The following is a 19,939-nucleotide window of genomic DNA, read 5'->3' as shown; positions in this document are numbered from 1 at the left end:
CTTCCATAGTAAACAAACGCAATTTGAACCGCCAACGTTAACATCCAAAAGTTAGTTGGATCGTGACCACCGCGCAGTTAGTGCTCTGCGATACACTAGTTAAAGGAAAAGTTAGTAAAGTTAAAGCATTATTAGCTCACATAAATAAATAAATAAATAAGCAGCAATTTAAATTAATAATTCTATTTTCTATATGGTATTATATAATTTCACTGAGATTATGGCGCGTTCATTGCTTTCATATTTATTACTATTATAAGTACTTTTTACTCATAATATAACACTTTCGCTATTATTGGTAGTCAAATCGTAATCATTAGCGCTGTTATTATATGTTAGATATTTATTATAATATGATATAAATATTGCAAAATAGTAGAATAAATTATTTAATCCGCAAAGTATTGCATCACAAGACAATTTGTCATAAACCAACAAAGTAAACCTTTTTCTGTGCTTGTAGATAGTTGATAACGATTGAGAAAATTGTTAAGACAAAAAGTCGTGTTCGGCTTTCGTTGTGAAATTATTATTGTTGTATTATGTGTTAGGGCAGTGTTTCTAAATTTTAATACGTTGATTATATTCAAAAAAAGGTACAGTTTATATTGATAATATTTTTTTATTAAATATTGATAAATTAATGTTATTTTCTTTATAGTAAATATGTTTTATAATTGTATATCATAGTCTTACAAATAGGTAATATTAATTGATTTTAATCAGTGACCCTCAAACCTAATAAGTATGATAGTTCGAAAATTCGTAATATATATTTTTTAACAAAACCTTTGTACTTGAAGAGTATTTTAAAATAATTTATTTAAATTAATTCACTTAAATAATATCTACTTACTAAAAACTATTCTCCTTTTTTTGTTTTATTTTCTGCTGAAGACTTATTAATTTCCATTTGAATGAATATCGAGATGTTTATCAGTGACTTTGACTTAAATAATTTTCAGTATAATAAGTAAAAAAAATTAATTTACATTTCAGAAAACACTTCTTAATCTTGAACCTTATGCTAAATTTGTAAAATATAAACTTATATTAATTATTCAATCTAAGAACATATTTTATAATTTGAATATTTAAATACGATTTTCTGGCTCATAGTTTTAGAAACATTGAAACATTGTCCAAAAACACACGTGAAACATTTTCTTACAAAATATATATTATTAAAATTATCAAACACAACATAAAGGAACAATGAATTCTGAGATAACAATCATCGCGTTATTTTTTTTAATTAACAAACAGTCCGTATGTCTTAAAACACATTTTTCCTACCATTGTGCATAAATTACACGTTTTATTGTATCGACCTTGGATTTTGGTTTTTAATGAAACCCATACATATGACATTCATTTTCAGAACAATATATTACATGAATGAAATTTATTAGAAGGTTTTAAAATCGTGACCGAAAATTTCGGACCTTGATCTGAATTTACAATTAATAACAATCATGTGAATAAATAAGTCGATTAAATTATATTTTATTGATTTAGTAATTTACTTCGTGAGATTTATCTTTAGATTTTAATTTTGAACATATTCAATTATGGGTTTATGGGCAATAAATGAAATATAATGTATTGCCTAAGACAGAAATATTCAATTACAATACCACAGTGAACAGACCACTCACAAGTTACGAGTCATTGTGGTGAACAACAAGATCATATTGATTTATTTTTTAGTTACAAGTAGCTTTGTTTATTTATTTTTATCCATTATACAAATTTAAATAATTTAATTATAATTATGATCTTTATTTGTTATTCCATGAATTCTACTGCTAATGTTTTTTTTTTTCATATGTAAACCTTTTCCTACATTTATCATCAACTATGACTAATAATGATTATTTTAATACATATGAATATAAAATTGCGCACTGAATTTCGTTCTAGTGATATACATAAATGCGTTAACTTGGTATTTTTTCTTATAAAAAATTTTTATTTTTTGTCGAAAATTTTTTTTTTTATTTTATTATTTCAATCAATGGTCAAAAAGTTACAAGAGTTTTAAATTTTGACTTTTTTAATTAGTCAAAAATTCAAATTAACTTAAAGATAAGGGTTATAAAAAATTTAGTTAAAATCTTTTATTGCGAAAAATAAATTTTGATTAAAATTTTTAGACCAGGCACAAAAATTGTATTAAGAATTACTTTAAATGAAATTGTTATATATTACGTATATTTAAATATAGTCTATCAAAACCAATAGTAAAAATGTAGCAATAAATAATTTAAATACCTTTAAAAACAAGACCATAGGTCTAACTTATTAATTAATCTAGAGTGCAATAATGTTATTTTCTGAAGCTTAAAACCTAAATTTTTAAATATAATATAAAGTGAAAATAAGTATAAAAAAAATCAGTGCTGAAATTTTACTATATCATAAAGTATGACACCTAATAAAAAATTTACGTACAAACCAAATTATTTTAATTTTATAGATATTAGAAGTTTTCGTGTTATTATTATTAGGTGTTTTTGAATGAATTAGTTCAACTTTAAATTACTAAAAATATTATTTAGTTTACTAGATATTTCATTTTCTATACTTTAACTATCCATAGTTAAATGTGACAGTTTACAACTTGAATTTATATTTATTTTACTTGTACTATGTAGCTAATTAAATTTTTCATAAAAAATCAATTTGATTCATTCATAAAAATTCATAAAAATATTTTTGATTCATAGAAAATAAATTAAAAATTATTTTGGAATGTTTTACCAAATCGTTTTTGCATAAAAGTTTATTAGAAAAATGAGTCTGAGAATAGGGAATTATTTTATATTTGTAGCAAATAACAGTTTTTAATTATAGTTCAATATTAAATTTAAAATTTTAAATGATTTTTTTTATTTAGTTGAAATGAATAAAAATTTATTTTCTATAATTATATTTTTTTGTTTAAAAATATAATTGGAAAAAATCATTGAATACAATTTTTTATTAAAAAAAAACTAATAAAACCGAAACTTCCTTAAAATTAAGATTCAATAGAAAATTTTTTATTCAAACTGATTTTTTAATTTTTTTTGTGCAGTAAAGTTTCTGAAATTTTACACAATTTAAATTTAAATGAAATTCTTCAAACTTGGGATATAATTATAAATATATATTTAATTATTTTCTTATTTTTTTAAATAAAATTATATGAAACATGAGACCTTATAGTTATCATTTTTTCAGTCAAGTGTTCAATTATACTAGTTTTTATTTGTAGCAGATGCGAATTTGTAAGTTATTGTACTGTTAATTTTATTTATTATTAGATAATTTTGAGTCTGGTATTTGTTCAAAACAACCAAAATATTATTTAGTTGATTAAATACTGGTAACTTCTTTTACTTAAAAATTCCATAATTGTATTATACAGTTCAAAACCAAAATTTTAATTATTGTTATGTGTATTATGTATATATTACAATAAATCATAAAAATATTTATAAATATTTTGTCAAAACAGTTATTTACAAACGAATTATTATGACTTAATCTCTACCAAAATAAAACAAGATAGACAAATTGAATTATTTTATGTTTGTAGCAAATACAAATTTCTAAAGTATTTCCCAATATTTTATAAGTGATTTAAAATACTGTTTTTCAGACTTATAATTTATTCAGAACAGATTTATTAAATATATAAAAAAACACATAATTAGAGTATTTAGTCAAAAAGTATAATTAAAAATAAATTTTATTAAAACGAAATATTATATATTTTTATTCTATTATACATTAGTTCTTAAAATTGTATACGTTATTTATAAGATAATGTTCAATGGATTGGTTCGATCTTGTAAAATATTCAGAAAAGCGAAACTTTTATTTGGTTCACTAGATATAGAGCAAAAAACCTATATTCGCTATCAAAAAATAATGATTACAATACGAAAGAAATACGGTTTTGTAAAAAAAAAACAATTATATTGCAGATTACTATTTGTACTAGAATTTATCTAGAGGCTTAAACTAATATTAAAATAAATACATATTTATTGAGTAGCTTAGTATAAAATATTTACATATTATTGACCTTTGTATTTTTTCGCTTTCTTTCGAGTTTGGAAGATTATTATCTAAATTTCGATCGATCTAATAGCTCACATTTACCTAGATTTTCCCAATCTCACGGATGAATATTGCGATGAATAATTAAAATCGAGTTAAGTGATACATATTAGGCACTGACTTTTTTTTATAAAAGTTACTTTAGCTAATAGAGAATATTTTTTATATATTTAACAACAAAAAATATGAATCAAGTTTTTTTATTTTTGAGGCACAAAAATTTCTGTATAGTTTATTTTATTATAAAACGTTTTTAAATAACATAAACATGAACGAAATTATGTCACAGTAAAAATAACTAGAATCACGACTTAGGTCAGTAGAACGTTTAAATCCACGTTATTTCTCAAAGTTCATTACTCCATATTTGCTTTTCTTTTGAGAGACAGTTTCTCGATTACCTTTTTGATCTTTCACGCTTAGTTTCACTTTCGCTTAATAATCATCAAAACCAGTATACAATCTGACAAGTGCGTTGGTCTTGCGAACATGATCGACGACCGACAAGAACGCCATTGTAATTGATTAGCGCATCGTCATTTTGAAGCGCGAATGTATATATTTTTGTCGTTTCCTGGTTTTAAATTAATATTGCTGACACGACTAAATTATGTATTTTCTAAATGTGCTTTAAATAATTTCTAAAAATATTTATTTAAATTAAAGCAAGTAGCGAGCAACTTTTTATTTGTGGATATATGGCGTTTCTTTTTAGCTTAGTAGACCTCAATTTCAGACCTTATAGCGCAAAAATCCACCACAGAAGTGGGCCTGTTTTAACCACCAATTTTTCGTCCTTGGCCGGACGCTTCCATTATTTTAAGACTCTTCCATTATTAGAATCAATCAATAGACTGTGTGCCACATTTAATTCATATTTTAGAGAGAAAAGGCTCATTAGCATTCTCCAGACACTACAAAAAAAAATTAAATGTTCATTTTATTTTACCAAGAGATGTAATACTGACTGTTCCACCTTACTAAAATCCAATTCAAGAAAAAAAAAATTTAAATTGCATATTGATTTTAAATAAATTTACTTCGCTCATATATGCCATTCTAAAAGTAATAAAAACTGACGAGGGCGCAAATGGGATTTGCACAAAAATATATTTATAAAAATATGTTTACAAACTCTAAATTGCCAGCGTAAAATAGCGATTTTAATGAATTTTTGCTACACATGATATAGATTATCTGTCACTGCACTTGACAAACGATATGATATTATCCTAAAGAAATTTTTAATGACGTGATTGTTTAGTCGATTTTTTTATATGCAATCTGTTAGTGAGCGGCATTTTTATACCACAACTGCGCTTCTAAAATCCGTCATATAAAAAGCATTAATTCTGGACTGTTTTTTATGGCATAATTTGTAAGGCTTGCACGTGCCCATTTCTGAATATAAAAATAGTTTACCTTGACCATGTTGACAATATTATTATAAAATTACATTTATAAATATAGAAATGAAGGTCATTATCGCATATTGTTCTTTCGTTTTACACCTATATTTAATCAAATTGCTTTCTATAATTTTTTCTTAGACTCGGAATTTTATTTTTATAAAAATTAGATATTGATTATAATTATTTTATTCAGGTACTGCGTGTGATGTTTTAGTGCCATATTTACTAATAGACATTATTCGACATCAAACATGGCATTAGCCCCAACCTACAACTGGTTCCATAATTGGAACCATCCAGCGGATCTCTTCAACCATTACCATGAAGAACCTCAACCGCTGGAAATACCACATCGTTTTGAAGAACAGAGCCACCATCAAAAAATTAATCCGTTTAAAGGCTACGACTTCAATCAACCTACCATCAAAGAATCCGGAGGCAGGAAGTTGATATATCAAAACGAAAACCAATTCAGCGGAGAAGAACTTTCTCCGTTCTTCAATCATGGACTCTTCTCATCTTGGAACTCTCCGGCGAAGACGAGGCAATCGTCTAAATCTAGCGGTAAGTGTCTTAGATTTGCATGCAGATTTATCATTGCAAATAGACTGTTTTTTGATGCTGATTTAATATTGGCAACTGACAGCAATAAATTTTGCATTATATTCGGTTACGACATTATTTTCTTTACACTTTTTATTGATATATGTAATGTAAACTAACCACAATCCAATTTATTTATTTATTTACAAAAACTTCATAATCAAAACAGTATAAATTTATATTTTAATAATATCTAAATATCATTTTTTTGTATATATTATCAACTTTAAGTCATCTTCTATTGCAATCCAAAAGTCAAGGCTAAATTTAAAAAATACCCATTAAAAACACATAATGCATACAAATGTTCATCTAGAATCTTACAAAAAGCAGCGGAAATATTTCTCAAAAATTAGCATAATGTAGATTTGTGTGGTTAAGTGGTTTTTCTAGAAGACTACATTCGCGTATAATGAATAAGGTCAATGCTAATATTATTTATTTGTTACCGAATATATTACATAAGATTAAGATAATATAATTCACATAATAATGAGAGCTAAATGTTGTCTTGCGGTCTGTTGCTAATGGAGTGTTGTGCAATTTTTGCAACAGTCTCTGTTCGACTTAACCTCAATATTTTTAGCGCAAAGTCTAACATGAGTTTGACATTCGCTGGCACAGAATGCACTTTTCATGCAAGATTTGCTCCGTGAAATTCAATATCGAATGTCACGGTAGAAACGGCAACCAATCGACAGTAATAAATGGTTTAGTTAAAAGTATTATTTTAAAAGTAAAAGACAAAGAGATATTTCTAAAAAAAAAAAGCATTTTAAAAATAATTAATATATGGAAACTCTGAAATATGACTTGGATATGGCTAATTATTAGCTAAAACACAGTCAAATAATAATTAATTTAGAAGTCAGGGGTACTATTGACAATTAGTAGCAATTTATATAACGCTTTAAATATATTAACGCTTTGAGCGGTATCGCCGTACATGTACGGCGGTCGATATTTCACTGTTTTGAAGTACCTCAGATAGTTAAATATTTACATATATGACTGAGGAAATAATAAATAAAAAATATTATATTTATTAATTAAATAGCACCTAAATAAACACAACAAAAATATTTTATATTATTATTAAAAAATATATTACACACAATAAATCCATTTTATTACAATTGCACAAATTGTGAAAAAAAATTTAATGCAAAATCTTTTATTTTTCAATACATATGCTTTATAATAAATATTTTTTTGATTGATTTTTTTATTTGATGTGTCAAAATATATTTTCTTGATTTTTTAATGAAAACTTAATTTAGCTTAAATTTTTTGAACTAAAAGTATGGATTAATGTTTGAACCCTTAATACCTGAATTAAAATTCATGGTCTATATAGAACTAAAACAAAGGTTCTCATATGTTTTTATCTTATTCCTATGTATTACAACTATTATCTAAAGGCAAATTCAATTATTACACATTTCAATATATTCAATTTTAAAGATTAAAAAGTATCTTAAATTTATAATAATATATATTTTAAATGTGTATATTATTTTAATACAATAATATAATTTACGAAATATATTAGAAATATTGAGCAATAAATATATATTTATTGCTCAATATTCCTAATAGCTTATATGTATTTTTTTAATAACATACTATAATACATAGAAAAATGAATAAATACATTTATTTGTAAAAAATAATTTTGTGTAGTTTAAAGTTACTAAGTTCAACCATTAAGTGGCTTGAGTTTGAATTTGTAAAAAGGAAGCCAAATGGCTTTGTCCGACAACTAACTTTTTTCTTAGAAAACTTTTATTTTTTGCCTGTTTTTACTTGTGATATTAAGTGAGCTTAGTAGTAAATGATTATCTCTCATTAAAAAAATAAACATATATACACTTCCTGAAAAAAAGAAAAGTATTTTAACATCACAGTTTATTGGTTATTAATAATAAAAAATATATACCTATATAATACAACAATGCACTATTACGTAAAAACTAATTTCACTATCTATGTATATTTTTAATGTTATTCAAATTCACACGTGTAAAAAACTTAACATACGTACAATTTATAATATATCAGTTCACGAATCGTTAACTCCGCACTTCCTCATCATAACACGAAACCAGCTAACTGTAAATTCCTTGTAATCATTCAAATGTAGTCAAATCCGGTCAGTTTTTTTCCGAATACATAGCTTTTAGAAATAATATTGTAATTTTCACATAAAATACGCAATTTGATGGTGTAATTTACCGCTTATTGTTCTTTCATGGGAAAACTGTTTAATTATTAAATGCGAAAAAATTGGTAATTATGATACATTCCATGTACAACATAATCAATTTTTTGCATAGTGACAATGCACCAGTTTTACTTTCGTTCTAGATTATTGTGTTATAAAAAATGTACCACATTGTCGAAAGAGCGAAATGCAATTTGAGAAACGCTGTTAGCGTTTAATTACGGCTATTATCAAACTGTCTCTATAATTTACATTTATATTGAATCATTTTTTCGTAACTCTTGAGAGAATTGTCTACAATTAGTTATTCACGATTCGCAATACCCAATACAGTACTAACCATCTTTTGTAGTGTCACAAGAATCAAATACACAGCTTTGTGTAAATACAACAGTTGTTTACTCATACTTGATTATATTCTTACGATTTAAAATTATGCTAATATAGTTACACGACTACTGATTCTTTATCTTTAATTAGATGATTAAGATTGATTGTGAAAATGGGTTGAAGAAATCGTTCGCTATTTAGCATTGGTTAATGGCAAGCTCTTGCCATCATTTAAAGTTCTTGGAATTATGATTCAATATTGTCATGCTTTATATGACAAATTGATGCTTAGCATATAAAAATAAATATCGAATAAATCATATTTACTATTAAATACTTTTATCTCAAATATTGTGAATATTTTCTATTTTAATTTCTTTGTAAGTATGTAAATCAAAAAATTACCGAGCTTATATTAAATTTTTTTTGTAACCAAATATTGCTATAATGTATACGCCTTGCTCTGCAATATTTCCCAAATTATAGGTTTTTGCTCATGGTCACGCTTCTGCGTTTGATTTTAATTTTTAATATTAATCAATTTCATATCAAAGGTTTCGATGTAGCAGACGCAAATAAAGTCATTTTATATTAAAATTATCACTTAATTTAATTAAAAAATTACAAAAAACGGTTTACGGAGCAAATTATCCAGGGGCACGGACCCTCAGTAATGCACTATCTAGGGACTGTTAACCGGACTGAGTCTCGATTGGGGGCGCTGGCAAAGGATAGAATCGCAACAAATGGCAGGCTGCTAATATGCCTTCAATAGCAACCCGATAAGCCAAGGGTATAAAGAAACTCTAGCTTCAGGGCAAAAAATAGAATAGGCGCCTTAAGAATAAAAAAGTTTTTTTAATGCGGTAATCTTTTCTATATTGAAAAGCAGTTTAAAGTGGTTTCTTATGCCTGTTTAAATTACATTTTTTTGAATTTGGTACTGACTATTTGATGCATTTTTTATGGAAATATTTGCAAACTGACTTTGATATTCAAAATTAATAATAAAATTTAACGTCGTCATTTTATGAAATTCCTAATCCATGGATGCTTTTACTTATGTTTACATTGCATTCCTTTGTACCGACCATTAAATACACTTATTTTTTTAGAAATATTTTGACCCCGATACAATTATTTATTCTAGATTCAAAATTTATAAAAAAAAATCCGACGTCGGCATTTTATAAAATTTGTAATCCAGGGATGCTTGTGCCTGTTTAAATTGCATTTCTTTGATGACTTTTTTATGGAATACTTGCACACTACTCTAATCATTTATTCTATATTCAAAATTTATAAAAAAATTCCACGTCATCATTATATAAAATGCTGTTTTCATTGCATTTTTTTTATACCGACCGTATCATTTATTCTGGTCCGGATTTTTATGCAAGTACCTTAATTCCTGCACTACACCTTCTAGAAGTTGGCAAAGGTTGGCCAAGGACGGAGAATATAGTGTGTTACTTCGGTCGAGTTCGGTTCTGCCCGATCTAAAATCTATCGGAAGTTGTCCGAGGCTACCGAGAACGGGAGGTAAAGGGGGGTAATTCAGTCGACTTGGCCAGCTTCGAGCGCGTCCGAACATTGTCGGCATTATTTCTGAGTCAAAGGGACCGAAGTCGGAGCTGCTCTTTCGAGCGCGAGCGGTGAGATACTTCCCCTTTCGCTCTCTCGCGTGTTAAGTGACGAGAGGGAGAGAAATAATGATATGGTGTTTCGCAAACTGAGATAGAACGAGTAACTCGCCTCAATTTTAATATGCGCGTAGGCGTCTTATGGTTAACACGCATGTCGAGCGCTGCATCGTGGTCACGTGGTCAAGTTATCGGGGACTTCAACAGACTCTTACTGACATCTTTGAATATTTTAGGGCACCAAAAGGGATTAATTATATTTTTGATATTATTTTTTTCATATAAAATTAAATATTAAAAAAATTATTAGTGGTACTTAATTTTGTTAAAAAAATGGTTTCGAATATCCTTATGTATTTTCCTAGATCAGCTTATATAAATGTCACATCCATAACGAATTCTTATTTAGAATCGATGGCGACAAATTCTAGGATAGTCATAGATGTGGTGTTCGTATTCTGAAGTATCATTTTTATGCCTTATGGCATTTTACAAAAGCCGACAAAGATTTTGCGTAAATTGCATATTTACGACTGAAAAGTTTTCACTGATATTGTATTGGTGAGTGCCCACATAAACTTTTATAATTATCAATAGCGTAATTTTAATAATATGACAATTTAAAAATTGCGATTATTTGGCACATTTTTCGATCGCGCGCAAATATGCCAGCTGTACATGACAGCAGCCGCCGTACGTACGTCATTCACGCCCGCCGTCCGGAGAGCATATGAAATTTTGACGGCGACCTCGGCCGACTTCAGTTATTACTTCGGTTCGGACAACATCCAGAGAGTATAGTGCAAGCATACAACTGCTATTATGTACTATTTAATGGATGTCCACTCGGATACGCAGTATCGTTTGTTTATGCTGATGGAAAAAAAAAATTTAGAAGATAAATTATTTAGTTTTATGTAGTTTTTAACAGTTATTTGGTGGTCCTCACACTAGAACATATTGCTTTTTTTACCCTATAGTCCATAATTCACCATATAGCAGTATCAGAAAAATCTGTTTTACGCCATATGTTTAATTTATTATGAATCATAAGTTAGTCCTAATCAATGCAGTGTGTCACAACTATTTCTTAGGAAGGAAAAATAATTAAATTCATACATTTTTCCGCTTAAAAATCGTCCGGACGTCCGTCCGTTTTAAAAACAAGACCTCGAGATTTCGCATGGCGTTGACGACCTCAAGCACTTGCTCGCTAATCTATAGTATAATAAGGTAATATACCGACATACGATTCAAAGTACTCGTTCATTCTACGGCCGGACTCCGGCCATCGCTGACAATCTTCAATTGGCGAGGACGACTACAGCTTTAGCTTCCAATATTACTTACAATAATCTGCAATTACACCGAACGAGACCAATCAAGTACCAGACATGCGTGAGTTCATGTTTTCCCACGTGTTTCTCTGAATAAGACATATCGCCAGTGATGCAAGTGATATTTTTTTATTTTTCTACTACTACGACTTTCCATATTTCATTTAAAAATACGTTGTCCTTTGAATTGAGAACGACTGTAGCGAATGTGGCATAAATTTATTGATACTTGCATTGATTACTAATGCAAGTCAATTTATAAAATTGCATAAGCTAATTAATATGGTTAATAACATCTTTGGACAACTTCAATTCTGAAATAAAACTCGAGTGTTTCAAAATACATTTAAGTACATTTCGAACCATCTACATAAATATTTACTAATCAATGATAACCCTTTGATATCGAAACGTCAAAACAAAATTATGTTTTTGCACACTACTTGCAATCTATGACCTATACTAAACTCGTGTTATATATGACCCATTGCCTCGGGCATATCACTTGCAGTATGTCCAACTAGTTTTGACAACGGATTTAATCATTATTTCATTTTCCAGGTCAAGTCTCTTCGGTAGCAAAGCTTTTACCAACCCTCCTTACCTTGGGAATGGTCAGTAAATTAACTGCTGATCCTTCACGCGGAGATCAAGATCCTCCAGGAGATCCAGATAGAGACATTGGAGGACCGACTCCATTACGCACATTATACCACTGGAACTTGATTGATTTTGCCTACGATAGCGATGGAGAAAGAAGAGCTGCACTGGATTCAAAGTAAGCCCAACAATAAAGAAAGATAACTTACTTTGCAAAATCTTAAGTCAAAAACCCATCTTATTTTTATTATTTATTATTATAAAAAAATATATAGTTTACTTTAAACTAAATTTAAGTAAATACATTTAAAAAGTCTTTCGTTTTTTTATTATAATTATTGATTCATCTTTAATTGATAATTGCTAATGTAAATAGTTAGCCATTTTTTTTGTTTAAAAAATCATTACTAATATTATTTTTATGATTTATTATTTAAAATAAAGATATATACTTAGTTTACTTTAAACTAATTTTAAATATAGATTTTTAAGCTCTAGCTATGAATTTTCAACACACATTTAAAAAGTCTTACTATTTTTTTTTATTATTATTAAGTAATCTTTTATATATATTTGTTAATATATTAACTTAGTTATTTTCCTAAAGAAAGCATTTAATTTTTAATCATTAAAGCACATAGTTCTTAAAATATTTTTTTTAAATCATTTCTCATCTAAATTATATTTTTGTTAAATTTGTATTATTAATTTTTAAGATTATGTTACAGATTTAGGTGTAATTTATAGCATAAAATCATGATCGTAATTTTGGTCAACGTTAAATAAAAATATATTTACAGAATTTATTGCAATGGTTAGCTTTATGATTAAACTTTTTTACAGTCGTACTTAGCATTGAACTTATTTCAATCTGACTTTTTGTCACTACACTTTTACATTTTTTTATATTGTTGAGTCATTTTCTCTTGTTATTTTTTTCTGTAGTAAGCATGTGATTTTTTTGCATTGCTTCAATTAGGTTTTGATATGTAAACTATATTCAACTTTGTTTTTAAAACTAGTGTAATTTATCATCTTTTAAAACTATTTTTTTGCAAACTACTCAATTACAATTTTTGATTAAATTTGTATTATAATACAACAGAGTTATTAAATGGTAATTCAGAAATATGGATTATAATATTATGTGTATTTTTCAGTATAGAATCTTTGATTTTACAAACGCTTATTTTTGTTATCGTAAAATAAAAATAATTTTAATTCTTGTTATAGCAATAATATTAATAAACATGTATAGTTTTTAATTGTCAATCTTATCAAATTTTCTGCTATTTTTCTGGTATTGTATTACCTAATTATTGCTACAAATATTTAGAAAAAGATATGCTTGTTTAGTTGTTAACCACCAAAAAAACAATAAATTTATAAAAGTTAGAAAACCAGTGCATAATTTTAAGTATGAATCAGATGATTTGCTATTTTTAGATAAATATTTCAATTAAGTTTATTTATAAGAAAAAAAAACTAGTTACGCATAATATTTTATTATTAAAATTATATCATCGACTATAATTATATTTTTTTAATTGTAAGGATTTTTTATGAGAAATATAATATATTTTTAAATTACAAAAAAATTAATGCTATCACAGATATTAGTTGCAGCAATTAACTATTTACATCAATACAATAGCAAAAATAATTACCAAATTTTGTAGAATTTTTTTTAAGTTTTTTAAAATAATATTAAAAGTTATTTTAAGTAAATTATTTTGCCACAAATTTACTGAAACTGACTAAAACAATAAAACGATCAATAAATTATGAAATATATAATAATCAGTAAAAATCGAGTTAAGCAAATAAATAAACTAAAAATGTCCTATAAAATATAATATCGAAATTTGGAATCATTAAATATTATTTTTGCTTCGTTCTGATTTTTTTACCCTATTTTTAAATGTAATGGTTAAAATTAGACATTAAAACCATTGTGTAGCTGTTCGATAGTAAATACTATTGTACTTTAATATCAAAAATTAAACTTTTTCTACATTTAAAAAATATATAAAAAATAAACCTTACAAGTGCTAGTAAAATATTATTTTTTTCCTAAATATTCAATCATCTGACTTTGCACTTATTTGCAATCTTTCTTTAGTTGTCATATTTTGTATTTGTAGTTTTTTAATCGTTGATTTCATTAAATATTTGACAAAAATCACTTTAGAAAAATATGTGTATTTATGCTACAAAAAATATTATCTGATTTCAAATCATAGCTTAATTTTATAAATCTGTTAATTGCTGTGTTATAGAAAAAACACAGTAAACAAAATAATGCAAGCTTAAAATTAATTGCAGAAAAAACTAATAAAATGATGTAGGAGCTACTTTAATATCAAAATTTAACTTTTTTTAATTTCAATTTTTTTTAAACTATTACATCATTGCTAAATTTTGCACATAAATAAGTACAGTTTTTATAGAAAAAAAATATACTTTTTATAAAATAAAAAAAAACAGAAAAACGACTTCAACAAAAAATTAAAGCTGGCACAAATCTAATTGAAGCCTAAATAAATCCCTAAAAAGCATGTAGCTATATTAACATTAAAAAAAATGACTATTAAAAAAATACTAAAAGCTTACAAGTGTGAGCCAAATATTTATTGCAATAAATATTAAATAATTTGTAAAACTATGTGCTAGTTTAAAATTATTTTTAAGTTTTTAACATATGTCAAAAAAAATTCGATATGATTTTAAACATATGTTGAAATTTGTCGAAAATTTGATTAAATGACATTTATAAATGCTATAATAAATTAAAATTAGCTTATAATTTCACACTTTCATAAACTAGTTTATTCCTAATATATACAATGTATTAATATCTACTAGAATTAATTAAAAAATGTAATTAAAAGTATTTTGTCAAAACAAATGTGTTATTGAAAAAAAATATATAAAGATCAATGATTTCTAAGAATTAACTAATGCAAGTTTTAAATTTTTTTGTAAAAAATATTGTACAGTTTAATTCAATGTGTTAACACAATTTTTAGATTGTGTTATTGTGTTATTAATAACACAATAACACAATCTAAAAATTGTCAAGTGTAAAAGAAAGGATAACAACTTTTAGTTAACATTGAGGAGATACGAATCGATTATGTTTGAGACTTTTGTGTATTCATTAGAAACATTTCTAATCTAATAATAGTAACAACAAAAAATATAAAACTACTGCATAATTTTTAACATAAATCAGGTAATTGAAAATGTTTTCGATAAATATTTCAATCAAAAACTTGCATAATATTTTATTTTAAGCCAATTTTTAAATATTTATCTAATTGATTAAAAATTTTAGGGAATTCATACCAATCAACACGCTACCATTAGGCATTGAAACTTGGAAGGATAGAGTCTTCGTAACATTTCCGAGATGGAAAGCAGGCGTACCTTGCACTCTAGCGACTGTCCCTCGAGTTCCTAAGTCGGCTGTTTCAGACCATTCTCCAAAATTGAAACCGTATCCAAGCTGGGATTGGCACAGACAACAAGGTTGGCTTAATTATTTTTAAGATCTCAAACGAAGGTGATCAAGTATTAATATTTATTGTTTATTCTCAGGCGACTGTTCCGGTTTAACGTCAGTGTTCCGTATCAACGCAGACAGATGTGGAAGACTTTGGGTTTTGGATTCCGGTCAAGTAGAAGCTCTAGGTGTGCCTCGTCAAGTGTGTCCTCCTCAGCTCTTCCTCTTCAATCTGACCAACGATGAACTCATAGGTCGTTTTCCGATTCCTGAAAGCCACGTTCGCCAAGACTCGCTCTTCACCAACATAGTCACTGACATTAGAAAAAAATGCGAAGACGTCCACGCCTATTTCACTGACGTCTGGAGGTTCTCCATAATCGTTTTCAGGTTGAGCGACGAGAAGTTCTGGAGGTTCAACAGCCATCTATTCTATCCTGATCCAATGGCCAGTGATTATAATTTACACGGAATCAACTTCCAATGGAGCGATGGAGTGTTTGGAATATCTTTGACACCACTCAACTCACACGGTGAAAGGACGCTGTTCTTCCATCCCATGTCTAGTTTTAGAGAATTTATGATGCCAGCTTCTGTTTTGAGGAATGAAACGGCGGCTAATGATACAGCTTTGATAGCAAAGTCAGTCGGGTTGGCCGGTGAGAGTAGGGGGTATGCTGGACAAAGCTCGGCCGAAGCTATGGACAAGAATGGAGTCATGTTCTTCAACTTAGTCTTGAGAGATGCTGTCGGATGTTGGGACAGTAGAAAACCGTATAAAAGGAGCAACATAGGCATTGTGGCACAAGATCACGAGAGACTCATCTTTCCGAACGATTTGAAGATAGATAACGAACCAAAACAGAGCGTCTGGGTTTTGAGCAATAGACTACCGTTCTTCTTGTACAAGGAATTAGACCCTAAAGATATTAATTTTAGGATCATGAGAGAGTATGTGGAAGAAGCAGTGGCCGGAGGAGTGTGTGATCCTAGAATTCAATATCTAGGCCTCAATGATTACGAGCCAGAATGTTATTAATAAGTTTTAATGTAAAATTTTGTACATGTTTTTTTTTTGTAATAAAGTCAATTTTTATCAGTCAAATTGATGACATAATTTGGCAGAGGTTGCACAATAATATTCTGCTTGGTCGAACTTTCGCCATATTCTAAAGTCCTATGTATAAGGTTCAAGAATTGGCTAGTGACGCAATCAATACAACCAGTTGAGTTCAATGTTTTTGCAGAATTGTCTTCCAATTTGGATTCTGATTCTACGCTTGGTTCTTCCGCTATCGAGCTACTATCAGTTGAATAAGTAATACCTTCAGATTTTCTATAATTTAATAATGAATTTAAATTATATTTTTCTATAAAAATATATTAATTATTAATACCTGTATTTTAGATTGCGTTGACGTCTACTCATCAATTTTCTTCTATACATATTAAGCATTTCTGTTTTAGTATCTGCGTTAGATGCTCTTTGATTTATTAAAACATACCTGAAATTATTAATTTTAATATAATTATATATAAGATAATTTAAATCAAACCTTATGCTCACTGTAATATTAATAACCAGACATATACTGAACATAATTGCTTTGATAACACATTCAAGTCGCAAATCATAAAAAAATAATGTTTAGCAGTTATTGGAGACATGATCAAAAAACAAATTATTGACCGAACACTTTCACATTCCTATAATATGTTATAGAAATCATTATATCACATCCAACGCAATTTATGATTGCTCTATAAGACTCACACTCCATAAAGACCAAAAAGTATAGAGACCGACTACCACTAATGAAAGATCTAATTTAGTCAGAATCTCATGTTCAGATTCAATATCAACAAAAATCAGAGAACAAGTTCTGTAAAAATGATAAACGAAACACAGAATCAAAATTTCTATCTTTATAGGCACGTTAAATAAACGACCGATGCTTATAACTCTCATGTTTGCACAAAAACAATATTTTTTCTAAGATTGTCAATAGTGTCGATAAAAAAGAAGAGAATAAATAATAAACAATTGAAGCAGAAAATATTATGTAAATGGTTTGAAGCTTAGATAAATTATGTAATCGAGATATAGATGTCCTTAATTTATTTTTATGAATTTTTTTAATATAATATTATAGATCAAAATTAAGAAATAATAAACAAAATATATATATTTAATATATTAATCGATTTTATTTTCTATAAAACTAATAATTCTAACAAAACCTAATATTAGTTTTTTTAATCAAATTGGCACTTCATACATGCAGCCCGTTGACTAAAAGTCAAATGTGAGGCTGACAACATCGGTACTGAAAAGACTGAAGTTGAATAAGCTATTCAACTCAATCTTTCATTTACTGTAATGTACACCAAATGTACATGGCATCTTATTATAAGAATATCTCTATAAATACAATATGTCGAATTAGGTATACCTTCGCGATACAATCACATATTATAATGAAATAGATGATTACCATACATAAGACATAGACATAACCGGAAATAACAGAAACAAATATTCTGTCAACAAAACATAAAAAAGATCGCATAGAATCAGCATTCGAATATCTATATACGAAAAATTATTAGGATCATGGTCAAAAATAAATTAATTAAATTAATTAGACTGTATCTCACATCTAACAAACAATGAAGCGTTTAATAATAAATAATTGTACATTTCATGATTAACAATAACAATAATAAAATACAGAATATGATATCACAAATAATCTAAGACATTACAAGCCTTAGTCCCAGGGCAAAATGTATTACCACCTCATGTACTCGGATTCGAGCGCGTGAATCGTTTGTACGTTATGAATCAACCGGCGGTTGATCCCAACACCCAACATAAGATCAACACGCCACGTACCCGATTCAGTGTGGGAAAAAATATAAAAAAACGTCTTTACTTAGCCGAATATATACTTTAAATTTTAATACACAAAATGTATTTGCAAAAAATGCAATAAAACATTGTTTTCATCGTTTATTTATTTTTTATTTTTCAGCTTCTCTATTGTAACATCATGTTATATGAGTAATCCTTTAAATTCAAATGCTTATTATATTATAATAAAAAATATTTTTATATGTATGTATAATATATTAATAAATAAAGTAAGTTAGTCAATGTTGTTTAATATAACCATTATTATTTTTTAAATATTTATTATAGTTACATATTCCAATTTAGGATGAACACGTACTTATTATTCGGTACATGTTAACACGTGTACATGATTAAAAATTATATATAACTAAACTATTGATTTATTGCTATGCAAATATAACAATTAAGTTCGACTATGAAAACTTGGCTAATAAAAATATCCACATTGTTGAATGAAAAAATCACTTAGCATATTATTCAAATCGATTTTTTCGTCGACAGCTGGTTCTTCAATTAAATCGAACCAAAAACACATTTATTCGATTGGGAAATCGAGCGTCAGAGTTACCAAACCATTCCTCGTCAATATAATAATCATTTATAAACGTATCATGTACCGTTTTTCGAGCTCGACCTACACAAAAGAGCGATCGCGCTATATGATCCGGTTAAAAGGTTAATTACAACAATGGCCCAACTCGCCATTTAACAAACGGCCAAGGTCGAAGACGTTAAAACGCCATAGACCGAGAATAGGTTGAGAGCACCTGGCGAAGGTGTAGTCAGAGCTGAATGGAACTGTTCCAAAGCTATTTCGGTTTTGCCTACCGACGACCGACTGTGACGATCTGAAAGGCAGAACTTTCTAAAAACATTTTTTTGGAAATTATTAATTGTGAAAATTATTAAGAAATAAAATTTATTATTAAAGAATATTATAGTTTTAATATATTGATGACAATAATGGTATTATGTTATTAAAGATATGAACAAAGAATACTCAATGAATCGTATTACTTTTAAAATACGGAATTACAATAACATGGCGAGATAATATATAAATCATCAATGGAAATTCCAATGAGTTATATCTAATCCTAGTGTTTCATAAACCTTTGCCAGATGATACACGCAATAACGAATAATCCGAGCGCAGATTCATTGATGAATCGCCCTCGTAGAAGTTGGGTTTACCGCCGGGGCTCCGCTCTTGACTGTTAATTAATAAACTTATAAAAAACATATTTTCTTCACTTAG

The 19,939-nt window shown here is 27.5% G+C and overlaps 1 protein-coding gene across 1 annotated transcript; it reads left to right on the top strand.

Moving 5' to 3' along the window:
• The first annotated feature begins 53 nt into the window (after window positions 1-53).
• LOC148237283 (dopaminechrome tautomerase-like) lies at window positions 54-16,869 on the top strand. Its single transcript, XM_088205194.1, has 5 exons — window positions 54-110; window positions 5,716-6,086; window positions 12,221-12,437; window positions 15,597-15,790; window positions 15,860-16,869. Exons 2-5 carry the CDS (start codon window positions 5,774-5,776, stop codon window positions 16,801-16,803), a joined length of 1,668 nt encoding a protein of 555 aa, XP_088061320.1. The 5' UTR covers window positions 54-110; window positions 5,716-5,773; the 3' UTR covers window positions 16,804-16,869.
• Window positions 16,870-19,939: the final 3,070 nt, after the last annotated feature.

Source organism: Plectrocnemia conspersa, unplaced genomic scaffold (assembly GCF_051122295.1).
Source record: "Plectrocnemia conspersa isolate PC_06_02 unplaced genomic scaffold, ASM5112229v1 ptg000002l, whole genome shotgun sequence".
NCBI classification, from domain to species: Eukaryota; Metazoa; Arthropoda; class Insecta; order Trichoptera; family Polycentropodidae; genus Plectrocnemia; species Plectrocnemia conspersa.
This window is presented reverse-complemented; position numbering and strand designations above follow the sequence as displayed.

Bases quoted from the DNA above. Each gene is read 5' to 3' on its own strand.
- LOC148237283 (XM_088205194.1), top strand. From the start codon at position 5,774: ATGGCATTAGCCCCAACCTACAACTGGTTCCATAATTGGAACCATCCA. The intron at 6,087-12,220 runs GTAAGTGTCTTA...TTCATTTTCCAG, and splicing joins GCAATCGTCTAAATCTAGCG to GTCAAGTCTCTTCGGTAGCA. The intron at 15,791-15,859 runs GTTGGCTTAATT...GTTTATTCTCAG, and splicing joins GGATTGGCACAGACAACAAG to GCGACTGTTCCGGTTTAACG.